At 37.6% G+C, this 19,077-nt stretch overlaps 1 protein-coding gene across 1 annotated transcript in view; it reads right to left on the bottom strand.

Annotated features, from left to right (window-relative positions):
- The window catches only part of CTTNBP2 (cortactin binding protein 2), a 122,440-nt gene that overhangs the window by 13,781 nt on the left and 89,582 nt on the right, over window positions 1–19,077 (bottom strand). The window contains exons 12-17 of the mRNA XM_058190212.1: window positions 18,870–18,949; window positions 16,570–16,656; window positions 16,386–16,485; window positions 14,580–14,732; window positions 14,202–14,389; window positions 5,128–5,306 (exon numbers count right to left, since the gene is read on the bottom strand). Coding sequence (XP_058046195.1) covers window positions 5,128–5,306; window positions 14,202–14,389; window positions 14,580–14,732; window positions 16,386–16,485; window positions 16,570–16,656; window positions 18,870–18,949 — 787 coding nt within the window. The remainder of the gene's footprint in view (window positions 1–5,127; window positions 5,307–14,201; window positions 14,390–14,579; window positions 14,733–16,385; window positions 16,486–16,569; window positions 16,657–18,869; window positions 18,950–19,077) is intronic.

The following is a 19,077-nucleotide window of genomic DNA, read 5'->3' as shown; positions in this document are numbered from 1 at the left end:
GTGTCCTGTGGTCATGTGATCACCTTTAGCAACCTTCTGACAAGCAAAGTCAATGGAAAAGTCAGTTTCACTTAATAACCAAGTTACTAATTTAACTTCAATGATTCACTTAAGAACTGTGGCAAGAAAAGTTGTAAAACGGGGCAAAACTCACTTAACAAATCTCTCACTTAACAACATAAATTTGTGGCCATCAATCGAGGACTACCTGAATATGTGTCCCATGATAATGTTGTAGGATCCAATCTGGGTTGGTCATCCAATCTGAGGTTTAGTCTTCTGAGCTTTCTAACTCATGTTGGAACCCACCTTCAGGGGTCTTCTCTCCACCAAAAGTTGCCTGAGGATGGAATCCAGCACGAGTCCGAAAGCTGTGAATGCTAAACCTCTGGTGATTGACCCTGATTGGATGCTTTTATTCAGTAGTTCAGGTGGCTACATACACAGTACTCCATTCTTTTTTTTCCTGTAATAATTAATTTGTGAAGTAGATGTCAAAAAAAGAATAATTGGTCAAGGTAAATCAGAGCATTTCTATGGTGAAGGTAGAATCTTATTTGGGTCCTCCATGTTTATTACTCCACCATATTGATTTTCAACACTAGATTATGACTTTTGATTTAGAACACTCAAAAGCTTCAGAAAATTCCAACAGTGTTCCCAACAATTTAACAAAAGTAATATTTTTGAAACAGAAGGCAAGGTCTGCAGAAGGGAAAAATATCAGGGAACTTAATGCTAGCCATATATAATCAGATTAGTTAATGAATGATACCAGCACATCAATGCTAGTATAGTGTCACTGGTATTGTAAGGATTGCCTCTCCCTCTAACTTAAGCAAGTAAAAACTTTTGAAACGAAGTATATCAAAAGGAACCTTTTATTAAGCAGAAGTGACAGCAATGGATTCAAAGCAACGTCTGAATACCCTTAGGCAAGACAAGTACAAGATGATTAAAGCAGTAGAGACTCCTCCCTTTAGCCAGAATGCAGATTTTAGCCAATACACAAGTGTGAATATGTTTTCTTTACCAGCTGCCCTGAGAACCGGATTAGCATGCATTCCCATTGCCATCCTCCATTATCCTTTAAAGTGAAACAGCCCACATGGCTGTCATAAACATGCCCCACAGTTAAGGAGATCTCAGAGCACTTTGGCACCAGCATATAGGTTGTAAAATATCTGTTGACACAGGCAATGCTAACAAATCGAATCCAAGCCCCACCCCCCTTCTCCAATTGAATGGCAGTATCACTTTTAGGGATCTGACAGGTATATTATATCAATCATTATATTTATTTTTTATTTATTAGAATTTGTCAAACAAAAATGAGAACAAGAATAAAAGAAAAAAATACAATGACAGGGATGATAGACACATTAGTACGCTTATGCACGCCCCCTCTACTGACCACTTAAATATGAAATAAGGTCCATGGAACTCAATTTGTGACTGAAACTGAAAATTTGTATCTGAGACAACTGGATCAGGTAGAACAAGGATGTCAAACTCAAGGCCCAGGGGCCAGATCTGGCCCATGGTATGCTTAGATCTGGCCTGTGGGGCCACTCTGGAAACAGCAAAGAACTGGCCCATGGTGCCTCTGCCAGTGAAAACAGAGCTCAAGAGGGCCACATGCAACCCTCCCAGGCTCTGTTTTCACTAGCAGAAGGTTGCAGGAGGCCATCATGGGCAAAAATGGAGCTCAGGAGTCCGTTTTTGCTGGCAAAATGCCCAGGCCCCCATAGGCACCCCCCTGACAAGAGTGAGCTGGCCATGCCCCCCTGCCCACCCACCCCCCAGGTCAAACACAACCCTGATGTAGCCGTCAATGAAATTTAGTTTGACACCCCTGAGATAGAGCATTCCAGTCTTTGACAATTTTATTATAGAAATCATATTTTTTAAAGTCAAGTTTAGAACGATTTACATTGAATTTAAAGCGGATGTGATTAAAATAGAAAAGTCATTTACAGGTAAAGCATTACTAAGTATAATTTTGTATGCAATATTTGACTGCAAGAGACATTTCCATTTCTTTTTCTTTCTTTCTTCATATTTAATTCACAAACTGGGCAAATTAAAGAGAAGAGTTAAACTGAACACTCTATTTCCTGCATTTAATTTTCCTCCAACCTCACTGTTTATAACTCCTTATTTCACAACTAAGTTTGTGGATCTTTATAATAGATAACCCTGGGCCAAAATATTTTACATTTAATGAAGTACACTGCTGAAAGCTTATGCTGTGATAGATTTACTAGTCTTAATAAAACCATAAGCCTTCTTCTGACAGATAGAGGCAAGTGGTTACATTAACCATCCCTATAAGAAAGCTCCTTTTGGTTGCGTTTCAAAATATTCCTTATGACCAGCTTATAAATTGAAATTGAAAAAGCCTGAATAAAAGCCAAAAAGAGAAGCACTGGTGTATTAGAACTGAGGAACTAAATGGGAGTAAGGAAATGGGAATATACCTTTTAATATCATCACCCAAGGACTTCACATTTTATTGTTCTTCAGTCTGTTCAACACACACACACACACACACACACACACATGTTGTCCCCCTCCCATGTAATAGACTAGAATAGAATTTTTTATTGGCCAAGTGTGATTGGACACACAAGAAATTTGTCTTGGTGCATATGCTCTCAGTGTACATAAAAGAAAAAATACCTTCATCAAGGTTCAACACTTACAACACTTAATGATAGTCATAGGATACAAATAAGCAATCAGGAAACAATCAATATCAATATGAATCGTAAGGATACAAGCAACAAAGTTGCAGTCATACAGTCATAAGTGGAAAGAGATGGAAAAGTTGAATACTTCTTCCTATGAAAATCCAAGCATAGTATATCAGCAATGCTGACATTTATGAGACAAACACATGCTTAGCAATTTTTCTGCTTGTTTATTTTTAGCATCTTGTTTTATTTATCCAGAAAATAAATATTTAAACAGAATCCTGTTTCTGACAGTCATTTTTGAAAAATCCTGACTAAAGTGATTTCTTTCACTTTTTTTCTTCCATAACATGTTGAAACTTAAAGATAATTTTTCATCTTTAGTGCAAAATTTCCCAAAAGTTCCATCCTTATCCCAAATTTAAAGGCTGAGAATAGAGGCTGACAGAGAGGGTTCTGATAACAGCCATCTGTATGCTAGACAGTTCAGCTATCAAATCTATTGGGAAGTCTTAAAAGCAGTATTAGATATGAGTGATGGCCAAAAGTAAGCAGGATTTTCTCACCAGTACTATCCATCTTACTAATGGAAGGCAGGACTGCCCAAGGAGCAAAGGACCACATCTGTGATGAAAAAGGGTCAGGCAAAAGCTAGAATTTGATTTAAAGTAATTAAATGTTTTAGTATGATTACTTCCTAATAGTTTATGCTTTCCGTTTGAGAATATTAAAAAGTAACAGCTTAAGAAACATCTGTTCTCTCAGAGATTTGGTTAAGCTTATCTCAACCCTTCCCATCTGATCCAGTCTGGCACAGTGATCCTAGTTTTTTAAAAAACAAAAACAAAACCTTAGTCAATATTTTAATATGACTAATAATTTTGATGTATTGTAATTACATTGTAAGCTGCTTAGAGTCATAAGATGGAAGCAGTATAGAAGCAATGATAATAACATTTTACTGAACGTTATTAAATGTTTTTTAAATTATATATTAGTATAAGAAACTTAATATTTTGGGATTGTTTGTAAGAATAAAAATGTTGGGGTAAGAATAAATGATAAAATTCAGCAGCAAGTTTTAGATGGCTTCTGGATTATTAGATTTAGGAACCTGCATATACTTAGCTCTGCTGCAAGGGCTTTAAAAAACTCTCTAATAGGAAACTAAGATTTGTGGTTTGTGGAATTTTGTCTAAAGACCCTATATCTGCATTTGCACAAACCTCAAAAATTGATAAATATATAATAATCAATAATAAAAGTGAAAAAGATCTTTATATTTTTATGGGTTCCTGAAAAGATGAAACTTATTATCCATATAGAATTAATGAATGCTATGAGTTCTAATTTTCTGAAAATAGAATTAAATATAAATGTTGAAATTTAAAATCCTTATCTTTTCAAATGTGTTCTCCTCTCGTCTCGTCTCATCTTATCATCATCTTATGTTACCTTACCTTATCTTAATTTCCTTATCTTTTACACAGGTCATATGAATGTATACTGAATAGAATAGAATAGAATAGAATAGAATAGAATAGAATAGAATAGAATAGAATTCTTTATTGGATAAGTGTGATTGGACACACATGGAATTTGTCTTGGTGCATATGCTCTCAGTGTACATAAAAGAAAAGATACGTTCATCAAGAATCATAAGGTACAACTCTTAATGTAGTCATAGGGAAACAGTCAATATAAATCTTAAGGATACCAGCAACAAGGTTACAATCATACAGTCGTAAGTGGGAGGAGATGGGTGATGGGAACAATGAGAAGATTAACAGTAGTGCAGATTTAGTTTGACAGTGTTGAGGGAATTATTTGCTTAGCAGAGTGATGGCGTTCGGGAAAAAACTGTTCTTGTGTCAAGTTGTTCTGGTGCGCAGTGCGCTATAGTGTCAATTTGAGGGTAGGAGTTGAAATATGAAATGATACCCTTAAAATATATGTTGCTGATTAATATTCTTTTAATAATATTTAGTGACAAATGTTAATTAGTTAGTTAGTTAGTTACCAGTCAGTTAGTTAGTTACCAGTAGTTAATTAGCCAGTTAAGTATCTTTGAGCCACTCTTGATTGTTGGTGACTTCGGAGAAGTCCACGCAAATTTATGCAGGGGGGTTTCAAGACCCTCAAGGTGCACGAAGCCCTTGTCCAAGCCTCCCAGTTTGATGATCAGCTACATCCAGCCTCAGTGACTGATGGAGCAACCACATCCACTGCAGCAGGCAATGGCAGAACTGGATCTGCACTAGCAGCAGCTTCCGCAGTCCCAGAACCAACTATTTCTACCTGGGCAAAAGTTATATATTAACCAGGTTAATGATTGAGCAAAGAATGATTAATTGGAGGGCTGGAACATACTGGAGATTGATAGGTTTTAAAGGCTGGAATGGCATTAATAAGAATTATATAAAAGACCTACTTCACTGTTGCATGACTGTGACCAGGCATCACCGGACAAGAAAGAAAATGTCTGGGCCCAACAAGAGCTTCAGATGCACCAAGCCGTGACAAACATGAGTTCAGTTGATCCCACACTGTAAGAGTCCACTCAACCATCTTGCACACAGGATCACAGGGTGGTGGCACTTGTCCCCTGAACTGCATAGAATAGAACAAAGGATTACTTTTTTATGGTAATCTTATGCTGCTCTTTAAAGAAAGTAAGCAATTTCCATTTACATTGCAAATCATGGGAAATAACAATTTTTAAAACAGATTTTGGGAGCAGGTTAACACCTGGGAATTTACTGTTTGATAATTAGCTTCAAGTTGTGATTACCAGTATGAATGCCTTCAAAATATGTTACAAATACTGTATTTATTCCAAAGAAGGATGGCTCTAAATTCAAAATGATTTTCTCTTGCCCTGCCCCCACCCTTAATGCAGAAAAAGATGACACAAAATTTAAAACTCAAACACAAGCTGCTGTTTATCAATTACTGCTTTGTAACCAAAGGTAGCATAATCCTTCTTCATGTTCCAGAAATTCTTTCTTTTAAACTATTTATTTCATGAATAGTTAATTGTTGCTAAGTTTAAAAAAATTAATTCAACGTTGTTCATTCTTGTATTTTTGTTGTGTTACTTCTACTATTACTGCTGCTGCTACTCTGTGTTCCTTACAGTTTTGATTTTTAATTATGTTTACCATGGATGCTGAATATTTATTGGATTGCTGTAAAATGCCATGAGTGTTTTTATTTGATGATGATTAAAATTAGGCAATGCCTTCCTTCCTCACCCACTCCCTCTAATAAAGAGATCTGTACTTCACAAATTCTACTGTACTCTGTTCTACTCTAGTCCACTCTACTCTACTCTACTCTACTCTAATCCACTCTACTCTACTCTATTCTTTGCCACCTATCTCATTGTGGGACTACTTTAGGCAGCTAGAATTTTATTGTATTACTCTATAAAGATATTATCAGATGTCTTCTGATTTTTAGCTACTATAGAGTAATACAGCTTTCCTTCTGCCATTTGTATAGGTATGTTCTCAAAAAGGAAGTCCTTAGATAATGGTAATTGGATTCACAATCTATATATTACTAATACTTTTATGTCTACAACCTTTAACTGGTGCATCATAGACCAAAAACCTTTCAAGTTACCTCACAAAGGGCCAGCAGCTGCCTCAACTGGGTGTGCCTCATCAGCAGTGGAAAATAGCAAAGTTTAGCTTAGGGTGGCAGGTGTGGCAGATATAGGGTAGAGTGCACACTAGTCAAAAGGGCAGAGATGGCGGGCACAGGCAGGTGGAGGAATTTGCGGCACACTTTGTAATTGTAAACGTGGGAAAGCTACCAAGTGCTTGAGTTTTGATTATGTGACTATAACTTTGAAGACTGGTCTTAACTACCATTTATTTAGTGCCATTGTAACTTTGAGCAATTGCTGAACAAATTGTTCAGCAAGGACTATCTGCATTTATATGTATATAACTGAAACTATAAGTATGGTGTTGGTTCTGCCAATGATAATAATGAAGAACTGGACAAGGCCTATAAGAATGAGCAAAATATGTACAAAGACAGATTCTTACACATTTCAGTGGGAATTTGTATGCCACTGGACTGGGTCCAGAAACAGCACAATCTAATAAACACAACCTGTTAATATTACATGAAACTATTGTGCTAAATTCCCACTGAATCATTAAGAAATGTTTGCTACACAGATTTCCTACAACTGACATGCAGTCGCAAGAGGAAACAAGATATAATATTACACAAATGATAACTTGCAGAATGTGCTGTTTAAAGCATCTTACGGAGATGATCTTGGGGCAAGTGACATAGAACATAAAAGACATAGAATTTTTTATTGGCCAAGTGTGCTTGGACACACATGGAATTTGTCTTGGTGGATATGCTCTCGGCGTACATAAAAGAAAAGATAAATTCGTCAAGAATCATAAGGTACAACACTTATGATAGTCATAGGGAAACAGTCAATATAAATCTTGAGGATACCAGCAACAAGGTTACAATCATACAGTCGTAAGTGGGAGGATATGGGTGATAGGAACGATGAAAAGATTAATAGTAATGCAGATATAGTAACTAGTTTGACAGTGTTGAGGGAATTATTCGTTTAGCAGAGTGGTGGCATTTGGGAAAAACTGTTCTTGTGTCTAGTTGTTCTGGTGTGCAGTGCTCTATAGCCTTGTTTTGAGGGTAGGAGCTGAAACAGTTTATGTCCAGGATGCGAGGAGTCTGTAAATATTTTCACAGCCCTCTTTTTGACTCGTGCAGTATACAGGTCCTCAATGGAAGGCAGGTTGGTAGCAATTGTTTTTTCTGCAGTTCTAATTATCTTCTGAAGTCTGTGTCTGTTCTGTTGGGCTGCAGAACCGAACCAGACAGTTATAGAGGTAGAGATGACAGACTCAATAATTCCTTTGTAGAACTTTGTAGTATTGGCAGCTCCTTTGGCAGTTTGAGCTTTCTGAGTTGGCACAGAAAGAACATTCTTTGTTGTGCTTTTTTGATGACGCTTTTGATGTTGGGTGTCCATTTTAGGTTGTGAGATATGGTAGAACCTAGAAATTTGAAGGTCTCTACTGTTAATACTCTGTTGTCTAGTATTGTAAGTGGTGGCAGTATGGGAAGGTTTCTCCTAAAGTCCACCACCATTTCTACGGTTTTGAGTGTGTTCAGTTCCAGATTGTTCTGGTTGCACCACGAGGCTAGTTCTTCAACTTCCTGTCTGTATGCGGATATTCGTCATCATCTCGAATGAGACCAATCACTGTTGTGTCATCTGCAAACTTCAGTAGCTTAACAGATGGATCATTGGAGATGCAGTCATTGGTATATAGAGAGAAGTGGAGAGAGCACCCAGTCTTGTGGGGCCCCTGTGCTAATTGTACAGGTATCTGATGTGATTCTGCTTAGCTTCACCTGCTGCTTCCTGTCTGTTAGGAAGCTTATGATCCACTTACAAGTGTGTTTGGGTACCGCTAGCTGGTTTAGTTTAGTTAGAAGAATGTCTGGAATGATGGTGTTGAATGCTGAACTAAAGTCTACAAAGAGGACCCTTGCATAGGTCTTTGGAGATTCAAGATGTTGTAGGATGTAGTGCAGAGCGATATTAACAGCATCATCAGTTGATCTATTTGCTCGGTATGCAAATTGCAGAGGGTCTAACAGTGGATCCATGATATTTTTCAAATGAGACAGCACTAGGCTTTCAAAGGTTTTCATAACTACAGATGTTAGAGCAACTGGTCTGTAGTTGTTCAGTTCCTTGATGGTGGGCTTTTTTTGAGATGACAGTAGAGTGTTTGAAGCAAGAAGGAACATAGCACATCTCTAGCGATTTATTGAAGATACGGGTGTGTTGGTCAGCACAGACTTTTAAGCAAGGAGGAGTTATCTTGTCTGCATCTGGAGCTTTTCCTGGCTTTTGTCTGTGAAATAGGTCTTGCACTTCCTTTTCTGTGATCACCAGGGGTTGTGATCCCAATGGGATGGGGTCAGTTATAGGAGGTTTGGTTGTTGTTAGTGTGTCTGAGATGGGATCAGTTATAGGAGGCTTGGCTGTTGTTAGTGTGTCTGAGACGGGGGTTGTGGAGATAGGTGGCTGTAGTTTCCTTTCAAACCTGCAGTAAAACATGTTCAGGTCATCTGCCAGTTGTTGATTTCCTTCAGCCTGGGAAGGAGGTTGCTGGTTCATTTGTTGAGAACTGATTCTTTAGCTTTTCAGAGTAGCTTCTTTTTGCTTGTTAATATATTTCTGGCCTGATTGTACAGCATTTTATCACCTTTTCCGTAGGCTTCCTCTTTGGAACGATGTAGCTGCTTAAGTTTAGCTGTGAACCAAGGTTTGTTGTTACTGTATATTTGCAAGTTCCTGGTTGGTACACATAGGTCTTTGCAGAAGCTGACATATGATGTTACAGTATCTGTAAGTTTATCTAAGTCTGCAGAGGTATTTTTGAAAACATTCCAATCAATGCAGTCGCAGCAGGCCTGTAGCTTTAACTTTGCCTCCTCAGTCCAAGTCTTCACTGATTTAATTGTTGGTTTTGTGGTTTTAAGTCTTTGTCTGTAAGCAGGTACAAAGTGAATTAATCAGGGTGTCCCACAGCTGCCCTTGGTAAGGACCAATAAGCATCTTTTAGTGTTGTGTAGCAATGGTCTAAAGTATTCCTGCCTCTAGTGGGACAATTGACATGCTGAAAGTATTTTGGTAGCTCTTTCCTTAAGTTTGCTTTCTTTAGATCTCCCATAATAATGGCCAGTGAATCGGGGTATTTGGCTTCAGCCTCCATAATCTGGTCAGCTAGAGTTCATAATGCTTTGTTTACACAGGCTTGTGGAGGGACATAAACAGCAATTAGTAGAAATGAGGAGAAACTGTCGCGTGGACAGTAAAATGGTTTAGTTTTCATCACAGACTAAGACTAAGTTTTCATCACAGAATTTATATATTATAGTTCTATCCTGAGACCAGCTGTTGATATAAAAGCATAAGCCTCCTCCCTTCTTTTTACCTGATGCTTCTGCAATTCTGTCTGCTCTATGTATCTGAAACTCTGGAAGTTGCAGGCTGTTGTCATCAATATCATGTAACCAGGTTTCAATAAAGCATAGGGCAGCTGCAGTGTGAAAATCAGAGTTGCATCTGTTTAAAAGGAGTTTTTCATCCATCTTGTTAGCAAGTGAAAGTAAATTTGTCAGGAAGATTGAAGGCAGAGCAGTTCTACTTCACCTATTCCTTATCTTTTTTTATTATTATTTTTTTATTTGCATTTATATCCCGCCCTTCTCCGAAGACTCAGGGCGGCTTACACTATGTTAAGCAATAGTCTTCATCCATTTGTATATTATATACAAAGTCAACTTATTGCCCCCAACAATCTGGGTCCTCATTTTACCTACCTTATAAAGGATGGAAGGCTGAGTCAACCTTGGGCCTGGTGGGATTTGAACCTGCAGTAATTGCAAGCAGTTGTGTTAATAACAGACTGTCTTAGCAGTCTGAGCCACCAGAGGCCCTTGCTTGTTTAAAATTCCCATCCTTTTACCTTGTCTCTGTTTCCTCCGTTTGGTTTTCTTGGTAATCCATAGCTCCGGGGGAAATTGCTTCTTCCTGTGTTAGAATCTCCTCTGCATTTGTAAAGACTGGGGGGAGGAGAGATCACAGAATCTGCTCCTTAAAGAAACATTGCTTAATTCTTAGTAGATGGTCTCATAAGAAATCCGTAGTGAGTCACAGAGAATAACTAAAAATAAAGAAACCATTAGAGAGCATTTAACCGAGGCAGCCTTCGGCGGCGCCATCTTGGATCTATCAAGTGACTGTTGTACATCACGCTTTGTGCAAAAATAAAAGGCATTTGGGATAAAAACATTTTTCCTAATACTCTTTTGTCTATTCACATCATTATAATGTTGTTAGAGAAAATAGTTTATTTAATGATGTAAAAAATTCTCAGACATTCACATGTTGAGTTGTAAAACTATTGGCTCAGATCACAAATGAGCTTGGTTCAGAGTTAGCCCAAATGGAGGTGAAAGTAACTTTCAAATATGACAGTCAAAGCAGGAAAAAAGTTGTTCAATGCAAAAAGAGGGGAGGGGCGGGAATCCAGTCTTTTAATTAGGAAAGTGAGAGTGCCTCAGTATAATGGAGGAGTGGAGCTACTTATGTATATGTCATTGTGGAATATGCCAAATTGGCTCAATTGTTGAGAATTCTCAATTTTAAAAGCATACAAGTCCATAGCATTTTTTCTAAGAAGAAATGTGAACTTTAAATATCACTAACAAAAGATTCTAGACCAATGCTTCCTGGAAGGCCTTCTCCAATCAGCTTTAGCATGTCAGAGAGGGCCAGCTGCCAGGTTTCTAACACTCTAAGCTACTGGTCCTCTTAACCGCTAGGCATTTCTAAATTTCTCATAGTGACTGATGGTACTCCTATTACTGTACTTGGGCGTACCATCAATGAAGACCAGTTACCATGCACCATTGATCAAAACTTTCCTCAAACAGTCCTGCTAAGACATATTTTTATAATGATTAAGGCAAATCAGTGTGAAGGATATAAAAGCTCAGTAAATGGAATTCTGCAGCCCAGAACTCAATTTTGAATGAGCCAATCCATGATTATCAATAAATAATTAAATTTCTTCCTCTGCACCGTCTGGTGACATCTCCCTAAGCTCTAATAATTTAAGTGTAATTTAATTAGCTTCTACATAACAGCACTATTACTTTCAAGGTAAATAATCTTATGTCTCCCACAAAATAGCATCCTCTTAAATCTGTAACGCTATTGATAAGCTGCCAGAAACATACATTTTCATATACTGTCAGCCAGGTGCTATTAACAACTTTAAATTATCCATTCCGTTTTGAATGTGCTGCCTTGTGAATGTGCTGCAGTGATGGGCACATGCATATACTTGTCTGATTTGGCTCATTTTAATGATAACATTTGTACAAAATCGAGAGCACTTTAGAGATGTAATAGGGATAGAAACAAAGTCCAAAATGGGGCAGAAGAACTTGACCTAATATTCAATTAAGATATAATATCGTGCTTTGAAGCAATAACTATAAAGGAAATGCCTTTCAAAAAAGAGAAAAATCTCGGAGATTTATAGCCTATAGCCAGATTGGGAAGACCAACTATAGAAAGATTTTTATTTTTTTAATGCTAGCCTACCTTGCAGTTGGCATTTAGTGAAACTGCTCTTAAAAATGTAATGCACTTAGCACTGTTGTGCCCATCTGTGCTTAAAATACATATAGTTCTGCAGCAAGGCAGAACAGGCAGGAGCATGAATGCATCGTGAATTAAGGAGATTAGCTTTCTGAATATACATACACAATTTATTCAAATTGATCTTACTGAATACACACAAACACATACACACTTTCTAGGTAAAGGCTAAGACAGAACTATTCTTTTTAGTAAGACAGAACTAACCTTTTAACTGAAAGAAGAATATGGTAATATTGCAGATTTAAGTTAAACTGTACCTAAAATCTTGATTTTCCCAGAGTGCTTATAGCTCCTATTGGGGCTAACTATTTTACAGTATATGAAGACTTTGGGTATGGCTGCAAATTTATTACAGAATACAGCTCCCTTTACTGTAAAAAGAAATATGTCAATGGCATTTAGAGATTTTTCTCTGCTGTAAAGCCCAGTTCCTCTACCTAGACATTCCTGGGATGCCATTGCCTATCCTAGTTTTGGTCTGCATTTTCTGGCTCAAAAGTTGGGGTTTATCCAAGAAAACTCTTACCTCCCCTTTAGTTATCCTTTAACCCTGGTTCAATTATCTGAGTATGCCTACTTCAAAAACTCCAGCCAGGAGAGGAGTGTAGGTACCTCCTCTCCCATTGCTGGCACACAGTTCTACTGCAATTCTCCTCCCGCATCTATTTCATGAATAGTCCATTAAAGGAGTACAAGGACAAAAAGAGAGAGGTTGGAAGATTGTTGTCAATCAAATTGGGAAAAGTGAAGAACAAACTGGCTTGTTTTTTAATTAGGATCAACTACAAGACCAAGAACTATTGTAGCATTGCTATCCTTGTCCCATATTTGAAACAAGCATTGTGATGCCCCAACATTTTTAATTTTACATTAAGATTTTTTTAATTCTCACATTCTGTAAGAAACTGAATCGAGAACCGGGACATTTCAGCTTCAGTCTCAAACTGCAAATTATTGCAATGACTCACATTGAGCCTACTTTATAAAGACTATTGTAGTGATTATTGTAATAATACGTGAGCTCTGAACATTCTAAAGTGGAAAATGTAAGTGTTATAATCACAATAAGCTTCTTACTTTTTAAAATAGTAAAACACCAACTTATGAGTAACTTTCAGTTGCAATGAAGAGACAGTCTTGGGGTTGCCAAGTATTAATGTCCTTCTTAATCACTGTAAACCAGACATGACTTCTTTTGAGGAACAAGCCTGTTCCTCAAAGAGGAACAGGGCAAAGAGCACCCTTTTTACAAACTGGCATTCCCACTCACTCTATTAAGTAGCAATATTTATGACTATACTTTGAAGATAAGACCATGTACCATCTCTCACTGGCTAGACTTAAGGATTTGGAGTTCTTCTTATTAGCAAAAGGTCTGCAGTCAGCAAAAAAACCTACTGTTGAACTCCACAGTATTGCAAAAAAACAATAACACACAGTACTGCAGTAGGTTTTGAATAACGTGCCTAGAGACGGTCTCTTATTCTGTGATTTGACTATAAATCAGGATAAAAAATAAGATAATATGGAGTTGTTTTTAAAAGCAACAATAACTGCATTGGAAACAATCCAATAATACAGTAAGTGTCAGCTTAACATAGCTTGACAACATCACTGATGAACCATAATCTGATACTGGTCTGCAGCTATGCTATTCAAAAACGATAAAGCATGGTGTACCAGTCTGCCTCTGGGTCCTAGAAAATTACCAGCTGCTGATAGTAATTACTCCTAAAATTTATCATCAAAACTAAAAGAATAGAATAAAAATTTTTATTGGCCAAGTGTGATTGGACACACAAGGAATTTGTCTTTGGTGCATATGCTCTCAGCGTACATAAAAGAAAAGATATGTTCATCAAGAATCATAAGGTACAACACTTAATGATAATCATAAGGTACAAATAAGCAATCAGGAAACAATATCAATATAAATCGTAAGGATACAAGCAACAAAGTTACAGTCATACAGTCATAACTGGAAGGAGATGGGTAGTGGGAACGATGAGAAGATTAATAGCAGTACAGACTTACTGCACTGTTTGACAGTGTTGAGGGAATTATTTGTTTAGCAGAGTGATGGCATTTATTTAGAAAGTTTATTTCTGCACCAATTTACTTGGCCATAATGATGTATACATCAGATCACTAGGAGTGAAGCTTTGACTTAAAGTGAGGCTGGCTTTAGTAATCATGTGAAATATATTTAGTTGTGAACAACTGTCTCAAACTTAAACATGTGAGATTCCTACCTTGCTTAAAACCTTCCTTCGCAAGAATTTCCGCAGAAGGCTGTGGATTGGTTCTCCATCCCATCTTAGCTGAACCCAGAGGAAATGTTGCTGAACCATCAAGTCAGAGCCCTGAAGCCGAGATTTTGCAATGGTCCCCATAAGGAAACAGTTCTCATGGAAGTAATATGCATATGATACTCCATTGGCTAAAATAATTTTAAAATATAAGTTTATATAGTTCTAGTATAAAGAATCACAATCCAAATATAAATCAATTAAATGAGTTAAAAAATCACTATAGGAAGGAGACAGAAAAAATGGAATCCTATTCTTTTAATGTTTCTTTTCTCTTCAACTCCTGATTATAACCAATAAAAGAAATAATGTATTTGATACCTTTTTTAACAATGTAGAGGTTATCCAAGCCACGATTTTCAAGAGGTTGAAGAAACTCCCCAAGTAATTCTGATAATGAGGCTTTTTCTAAATTTTCTAAAATGATGATGATTCTGTTGCTTACTGAAGGCTGTTTCACTGGAATCAAGCAACCTGGAAATATACAGAGTTTATTGTGTTTGGCAAAAGAAAGTCCATTTCACGTGTCTAGAGGGTATTCTCATTATGTTTGATGGGGGAATGGAACAACCTGAATTACATGAAAACATGAAGAGCTGATACTTACTTAATGATGAGTAAAAAAGGGAAGGACAGATGATTGTTCTAAACATAGCGCATGAACAAAATTATATGGTTGATTCATACACTGAAAAAGTTTGTTATTCTAATTATAATGAATTACCAGCAGGAAAAGACACATAGCGGTGTGATGAATTCTCCAATTAAAGTGAGGGGAGGAATAAAAAATACTGGTAAGCTTGGAGTCCTTCCAGAGAATGAAGTGACAGGAGGCCAGAATCCTCCCACCTCCCCCAATGAGAATTCCTGAAGTCTTTATCTGGCTGTTCCCAAGAAAATATACTTAGTCTGCTGGGATTCTTGTAAATAGGAAGGCAACAATAAAGAAGTAACCCTGATCAGTTAATGGTGATTCCTTGCATCTGACATCAATCTGGTGAGACTGACTATATTCTCTTGACAACAGTCAGTTCTGGGGAAGGGGTCTGGCCCAGGAGTGGGATTCAGCCAGTTTCTATTGGTTCAGGAGAACTGGCATCTGTGACCTGCCGACGCTATGCTGTCCTATTTAGCTGCGTTTAAGCCGTGTGCAAGCATGCGCGCGAGCAAAGCACATGTACAGAAGTCTGCACACATGCATGGAAGGTGCGCGCATGAGTAAAATGCTCACATTTTTGGTGCTGAGGTGAACCAGTTGTTAAATTATGTGAAGCCCACCTCTGGTCTGGCCTCCATTGCTTCATTCCCTACAAGGACTCCAAGCTCTCCAGTCTTTTCACCCCTCCCCCCCACCCCCCCGCTCTAGCTGGACATTCCATCACAAGGGACTCAAAATTTTAATGTCCATATAATATTAATATATAAATAAAAAACCAAAACAATGTTTTCAACGTTGTACTCTTTAAAACAGTTAACAAATTACATTAATGAAAATCCCTGAAAAAGTACTAGTTCTAAAAGTAATAGTTCTTGTGCTTGTCTCTTTTTTTTCTAATTTTGAAATATTTTGATAAAAGCACTGCTTTATAATGTAATTGATTTCTGTTGGAAATAAGTCCCATGGTGTTGAATGGAGTGCACTTTGATATAATTACTTGTTTGCATCCATGGCATATTATATTCCAATTGTTGGGAAGTACCCTTGAGATGTCTGGATTTTCCAGAGGTAGCATATTAGCATCAGGAAGAAAATGATCTGAGAAAAGTTCTGATCATAGAGAGGAGAGCCTTACAATGAATAACCCGCCCTGTCCCACATACCTCCATGGCAGAACTTTTGTCATGCTGGGAAAACACAACAAAGCATCTTAGAGACAAGCCATGAATCTATTAAATCTACTCTTTCCCCTACCGTGGACACATCTCAATCATTAGAAAAAAAAAGCCACTCTTGGACATAGCATACTGTAAAGAATCAATGTCCCCAATGAAACAATCCAATTTAAAAAATGGTTCTCTTATAGTTTGTCAGACTTTAGATAACTCCGAGATTTTCTGAATTAAAAAGTAGCTTTGCCAGTGAAAGCACCAATAAGCATACGGCTTAAAGTCAGAAATAATTCATACCACTGTTGATGAATACTTCTGCAAGTTGCTTCTTGGATAAATCAGCATCTATCTTCACTTTGACTATATCACAGCAGAATCCTGCAGCCAGTTGCTTATGCTATGTCAAAAATGTACAAATTTAATAAATATTGATAGTATGTTCTTTCATTTTTCCAAATGCTGTGCAGTTTTATCCTTTTACCTTTAGACACAGGGCTATCTGATAAGCCACGTAGTCTTGTAAACTTCCTTCTGGACCTTGAAAGATAATATTACGATACTGTTCAACCTAGGGGAGAAATACAGCAATATTGATGTACAATATGCAATTCTAAGAGGTGGTATTTTTGGCAGGTCTGTTTCAAAATTAATAGACATACAAACACAGGCACAGACACACATTGTTCTATGGGGTAAATGTCTACGTACATATCAAAAGTAGAATTCAGTTGTTTTTATTACCAGGAAAGTAAGAATACGATTCCAGCCTTTAACAAACCCCTTCCTTTCCCTTTCATTTTGTATTGAACAATGATGCTCTCTAAAACACCTGGTAGGTGGATTCCTTATTTTTAGCTAGCTTTCATACTTAAACTAATTAGATGGCATTCATCTTTTGTTTTTCATGAATGTTGGTAGGAAACAGCTTCTTAATTTTTAGCAAAATAATTTTCCTGTAACATCAGAAATTGAGCACTAGACAAAATAACAGTCAGTGTCTGTAAACAGGTCAACTCCTTTAGTTGAAGAGCCAAGGATGCAACGCTGATTAGATTTTAGGAGTATGTTAGGAGATTCAGTCTGATTGATGGAAGCCTGGGAAGCTTTTTCCCAATTTTACTGGGAAGCTCTAGGAACAAGGAATTTACCAGTAAAGTTTTAAGTTATCACACTCCCATGACATACCCTTACATACCCTTTCAACAGAGGTGGTATTTAGCTGGCTTGGACCAGTTCGGCTGAACCAGTAGTGGAGATCACAGGTGGGCCCACCCACCCCCGCTCCGGCGCTATGCCATCCTGTCTAGCCATGTTCTCAAGGCCAGGCATATGCACGGAAGGTGTGCCTGGGCGGGGCAAACCAGTGGTAACAATTTCTGAAACCCACCACTGCCTTTCAAGCCAATAGAAACATCAAAATGGACAATGACTAGAGGTAACATAAAGCTGGGACATTTTGAATTAAATTACTGAACTCTTTCCCCCTCTTTAAACCACAGGCTCCAGTACTACTACTACAGAGCGCTGAAGAACTTCTGGATTGAAAGGATTGAATGGTGACATCACTGCTGTCATCACTTCACATCCCTATTAAGTTGCGCACCTACGTTGTAGCAACTTATCTACTTGCAGTTGCTCACTTTTGAACTGCTCGGTTGTCAGGAGCTGGAGTGTATAATAGGAGCTCACTCTGTCCCGTGGTAGAACTAGGTCTCAAATGCGAACCTGCCGATCATCAGCCCAGCATCCTAACCTTGTGAGCCACTGCGCTCTCTGCAGGATCCAGAATTCCTGCCTTATATATATCATGAGGGTTATGATTTTGTATTCCATGGCAGAACATGGGGAAAGCTGGTATATGTGAGTTCCTAACTAAAATATCTTGTTAGAAAAAGACTGCCTCAAATCTTGATCTTAATCCAGCACAGTTTTCCTAATACTCTTAGAGCAGTGGTGTGGAATCTGTGATTCACGAGATGTAGCTAATCTAAACTTCAATTGTACTTGAATATACAATAGATCATGCTAGATCACCAGTTTTGGTGATCTTAGGTGTAGGTTAATGTTTTGATTCATACACAGGAAACAAGCAATTTAGAGTATGTTCATCAAAGTCAAATATCCATGAAAAAGCTTCTGCTTCTCCTGAATGGCTCTTTTCACAATTTATTCTAAGCAATGAAATGAATTGATTGATTGACTGATTATGTCCCATCAACTCCTAATGACCATATATATAGATCTTCTCCAAGACGATTGAATGGAACCAGGGAAGAAAATAAAATTTTCATAACCAAAGGGAGAGAAGTAGATACAACCTTCCAACCTCAAAATAATGTCACATATTCCAATCAGTTATTCAAACAGCTCAAGCTAAATATAATTTTGCCATTACTTCTTGTCACAAACAATCTGCTTCTTAATGCTATAAATCAGGGGTGGGCAACTATGGCCCTTTATGAGCTGTGGACTTCAACTTTAGAATTACTGAGCCAGCTGGCTCAGAAATTCTGGGTGTTGAAGTTCATAGGTCATAAAGAAACCATAATTGCCCATCCCTGACATAAATGATACTCTAGAAGAAGAAATTAGTTTGTTTCAGTGGCCAAACCCCTGATTCTCTTTTTCTCATTTATGTCAGGGAGTCCTGACACAGACCTTTTCTCAAATGCTTAGGTAGGAAATAAGAATATTTTAGAGGATTTTGTTTCAGCATATTTATAGAAGTGGCGACTCAGAAAGAAATATAATATTGTTAGGAAGAATTAAGCATCTCCATACCAGCCTGAGGTAATTCTGTAATGTTTGAAGATGGATCATAGATGCATAAGTCACACTGTGCAGATATCCTTCTTGGGGACCTATAGAATAAAGAATAATGAGTAAAATTTCAAGGTTAGGATGGGCTAAGTATTAAATCACACACTACTGTAAATACATAGCATTCGCCTACACCTGTAGCTTTTATTAAATTAATCCAAACTGTCTT

The sequence above is a fragment of the Ahaetulla prasina genome, chromosome 7, assembly GCF_028640845.1.
Source record: "Ahaetulla prasina isolate Xishuangbanna chromosome 7, ASM2864084v1, whole genome shotgun sequence".
NCBI lineage: Eukaryota > Metazoa > Chordata > Lepidosauria > Squamata > Colubridae > Ahaetulla > Ahaetulla prasina.
This window is presented reverse-complemented; position numbering and strand designations above follow the sequence as displayed.